Source organism: Antrostomus carolinensis, unplaced genomic scaffold, assembly GCF_000700745.2.
Source record: "Antrostomus carolinensis isolate BGI_N321 unplaced genomic scaffold, ASM70074v2 scaffold3986, whole genome shotgun sequence".
Lineage (NCBI taxonomy): Eukaryota > Metazoa > Chordata > Aves > Caprimulgiformes > Caprimulgidae > Antrostomus > Antrostomus carolinensis.
This window is the reverse complement of record NW_010319606.1, coordinates 1-4353: the sequence shown is the minus strand read 5'-3', so window position 1 is coordinate 4353 and position 4353 is coordinate 1. Positions and strand designations below refer to the sequence as shown.

Sequence of the window (4353 nt, the reverse complement as noted above, 5' to 3'; positions counted from 1 at the left end):
TCTAAACTCCTGGAAATGTTGTATTATGCAGGTGGTAATGATGAATTTCCAGAATTGAGAAACTCAAACACACCCAAAGATTACAACACACACCACCTTTGGTTGCCTCTGGAACTAGTACCAGTAGAGGATGTCGGTATCTCCACAGTCCCCTCTACAGGCCGGTTTTTAAACACAGCACCGTTTGGTTGAACCTTATTCCTACTAAAATTCTTCTCCTCTTCACTTGGCAACACCAGGCTCCGTGTCTGTCTGTACCAGCCACTGTTGCTACTAAATTAGTTGAAAAGAGACAGAACAACTTCAACGCTGACTAAACACGTGCAAGAACAATCCAGGAGGTTTTGACTTAATCTGAATTTGATGATTTTGTGTGGAATTACCTCAAAACCTTCAGGCAGAATTAAGTGAAACAGATGCTTCCTCTCTTTCTCTTCCCTGTCCTTTGTAATGAATTAATGTCTAACCTTTTTACTGTCTGTTGATTGGTTTATTGCCCCATCTGGTATCACGATATCACCCCTGTGAAAACCTATCTATTTTATTATCATTTAAGCTATTCTTTCCTTGGCCTACCCACTTCCCGGGTCTGAGGCTTGAATCTAGTTTTGAGGCTGTATTGAGCAGTTTCTGTCCCAAATCCTGGTGTCTACCTTTGGACTTTGCCACCAGAGGATGCTGTGTGGACCGTCGGGCTGCACACTCAGCTTTGGAAGCCTTGCCCTTGTCCCAGACTGTGGGACTTGTTTCTGCTGAGTGCTTGGCTAAAGGGACAGAACGGCACCGAACCACCAAAGAGCAGAGTACAGTGTTCCCTTGTGCTGGCACTGCAGCTGCAGGCTGATTTCTGCTCACCAGGCTTTGGTGTTAGGATGGGCAGATGATGCTCTGGTAAGTGCTTCCCACCGGCTCCACCCAGCAAAGCCAAAGGAGAGGCAGAGGTGGATGCGCTCTGCCCTTAAAATGCTCTGCAGGGACTGAGGGGACACACCCAACACGGAGGCTTCTCCCTTTTCCCACTTGGGAGAGACAGCAGAAGGGAAGCAGGAGACTTGAGAATGTTGTGACAGGCAACCTAGAACACACTTGGCTCCTTTCTGGGCTCAGAAACGTTCTTTCTGCTTAAACTGTGGTCAAATAGTGTCTTTCATCCCCAAGTCCATTGCAGTTGATAGGAGAAGTAAAATGGAGCATGCGGCAGAACATGAGTCTCTGTCTTGTACCGGAGCACGAGTCCTGTTGTGACTCAAGGGAGAGGTATTTTTGCTTTGACTTTACAAGTCTCCTTTGTTTTCTAGGGAAATATTTTCTCTGACTCATCTCATTTTTCTGCTGTGCTGAGAGTTCAGCTTTGGACTGTAACATGTAGACAGTTTGATGCCTTTTTAAATAATACATTGTTATCTAAAAAGAGTATATTTTACCTGACCTGGATCTGTTTGCAAACCAAAGTGCAAGTGCAAAGCTGTTTGACAGAATAAAAAATGCTAGTGATTTATGTGCTGTTCAGAGAACAATGAAGGCTTGTGAGACCCACCCTTATTTGGTACAGGGCGGCAGCTGAATCACTCACCTGATATGTGGTAGACCCTGTTCAGCTGCTTTCCCAGCCCACTGCAAATCAAAGACTGACATACAGGTTAGTAAGTTTTAAATGAGTGAGCTCAATTTTTCTGCCTGATATAAGTGTGTTACATGAAATGGAGCAGTTTTAGTAAGGAAGAGTGAACCCTGCCTCCACCCCTCCCTCCATCTTCCATCCATCCATCCAGGATGCCACACAGCCACGGAGCCAGGAATGCTGTCCTATGAAAGCAGTGTACACACTCACAGAATCACAGAATCACAGAATATTAGGGATTGGAAGGGACCTCAAAAGATCATCCAGTCCAATCCCCCTGCTGGAGCAGGAACACCTAAATGAGAGTACACAGGAAGGCATCCAGGCGGGTCCTGGATATCACTCGCTTTATTTTGAATCACCAGATAAAAGACCTGAGCCCAGATCTTCCAACATGTCAGGAGGAATGATCCTTACAGTTGAACTTTGTGTTATAAGGAGAACTTCTTTGTGTACTCATCAAGCATTTCCTGATTTAATCCTTTTATTGAACAAGATTAGGTAGAGCCATCATCTAAAAGGTGGGAGAGGGCTGCCTGAATGTGATTGATTTCTTCTTCAGTGACCCAAAGGAAAATGGTTTTGATTTGCCAAAATCATCATGAAATTTTTGAGGTTACTTAATCCTGCTGCTGAACTGGCAAATCAGCTACTTGCACATCCCCTGCAATGTACACTGTGAAAAAGGTTTCCCCTTCTTTTTTTTCCTCCCCGTAGGTGTCACTCTTGAGTTTAATGTGAATCTATTTGTTCAGCTCCAATATTTTATCCAGACATCTATGAAGTTAGGATACACAATCTTCTTTGGGGCCATATTACATAATGTACTCAACATTAATCTCTGTGAGGGTTTATGTTGTTTGTTCCACTCACATTTCAATACAATATTAATATACCAAATAGATTGTTGGACACACAGTTTTCTTTGCATTGCAGAAATGTTTTATTAGAGGCATTGATAGCAGCCGAAAGTAGCTCACCAATTGCACTGCAGATGAGTGTAAGTAGATACAGTGATTGCAGGTGAAGAACAATATAAAAAGGAAGAAATAGATCATTTTAGGAGAGTCCTAGAAATTATTCATCTCGGCTTTGTGGGTAACACTTGTAGGACAGTCTGTGCCTTGGGTGGGTACACAGGGGGGTATTGTCGTGTTGTGGGCCAGGTCAGGGAAGACCAACGCCTCAGTGGTGTCTTAACACACTCTTGACTGCCCTGTGGAATGGAAGAAGAAACCATTACTCTGATGGGGAAATCAAGAGGCTCTTGCAGCACTGACATTTCAGATGTGTCCTCTATTGAAATGTCCATCTGTGTTAGCAAGAGTGTGGGAAAGGAGCTTCGCCGGTGTCTGTAACTGCAGCTGAGACACCCTGACATTCAGAGATTTGATTGTGAATGGTTCAATCCCTGTTGCAGTTGCAGATGTGGAAACCGTAACACAAGGGACAGTATTAACGAGAAAAGAGATGAAACACAAAATATGAAAGCCATGGGGGCAGGATAAATTAGGATCCTCTTTGGAAGATGTTTCTTACCTGTCTTGTCACCAGATTGACCATGAGAGTAGGAAGTAGAAGAATAAGAGTGGGAGGATATTCCCCCTCCTTGGAGACCTCCTTGAGATGTTCTGTGGAAGGAAAGGAGATTTCATGAAGGGAATTTATAAAGAGACACACTGTGACATCATGTGCAGTGCATGTAACACCTTGGCTTTGCCTGGACCCTGCAAATATTTCTTTATCATTTTTTATTCCGTTCCCTTCAGCTGTTTTTTCCTAGAAAGTGGTAGAAGCAGAAATAACAAAAGTCTTTAGAAGTATAATTCCTCTACTCCCACAGTCCAGCCGTGCTCACTCATCTCCTGACAGGAGGCAGGATGTTACAGTTTGGATTTGCCTGGTGATTCCTCACATGGAACTGACTCTGCACAAACAGGCCAAAAGGAGCTGATTAACTGGAAATACATCAGTGACCGTGTGCTCGGTGTTTCCCTCTGGCTTTGATCTGCTCATTAAGTTTTTGGTATATAGATTTCAGCGCAGATGCTGTGAAAAAACCTGCTGTGTTCAGATTTCAACTCCAGACTGGTAAAACATTTTACTGTGTCTTCTGTGAGTCCCCGTAGAGAAAAGATTGTGATAGAATTGATGCCCTTATTTGCCAAGAGAACACATACCCAATGTCCTGCTGTCCCTCCTGCAGCAGCGCCCGGTACTGAGTAATCTCCTGTTCCAGGCGGGTCTTGATGCCCAGGAGCATCTTGTACTCCTGGTTCTGACTCCCCATCTCACAGCGGATGCTGGCCAGCTCCTGCTCTACAGAGTTGATCTGCCCTTGGATTTGCTGGAGCAGGAAGCTGTAGCGAGATTCGGTTTCTGCCAAGGAGTTTTCCAGAGAGCTTTTCTGGAGGTGGAAAGGCAGGAGTTTAGGAGCAGAGCTCTACCCCTCCCTGCCCATTCCGAGGAGGGAAGGGCCCTGGGCCATCCTGCCCCACGTACCGTGCTGAGCTGCGCCTGCAGTTCGATCTCCAGGTTCTGCATTTCGCGTCTCAGTTCAGTGAGCTGGTGGCTGCTGGTCTGGATGTCCTGGCTGCTAGAAGTGACCTGGCGATTGACTTCTTCGATCTGCAGGAGACAAAGCCCAGACACACTTTCTGAGCAAGGAAATCGCCTTTGCACATCAGGCCTGGCCTGCCCCCCTCTGCTGCTGCAGTCTTTCCCCAGCAGCT

At 45.4% G+C, this 4353-nt stretch overlaps 1 protein-coding gene across 1 annotated transcript; it reads right to left on the bottom strand.

Annotated features, from left to right (window-relative positions):
• Positions 1–3532: 3532 nt before the first annotated feature.
• LOC104525975 (keratin, type I cytoskeletal 15-like) lies at positions 3533–4249 on the bottom strand (the record flags this gene model as incomplete). Its single annotated transcript, XM_029085265.1, has 3 exons — positions 3533–3548; positions 3802–4028; positions 4124–4249. Coding segments are annotated over 3 exons (369 nt in total), but the record flags the coding sequence as incomplete, so codon positions are not given.
• Positions 4250–4353: the final 104 nt, after the last annotated feature.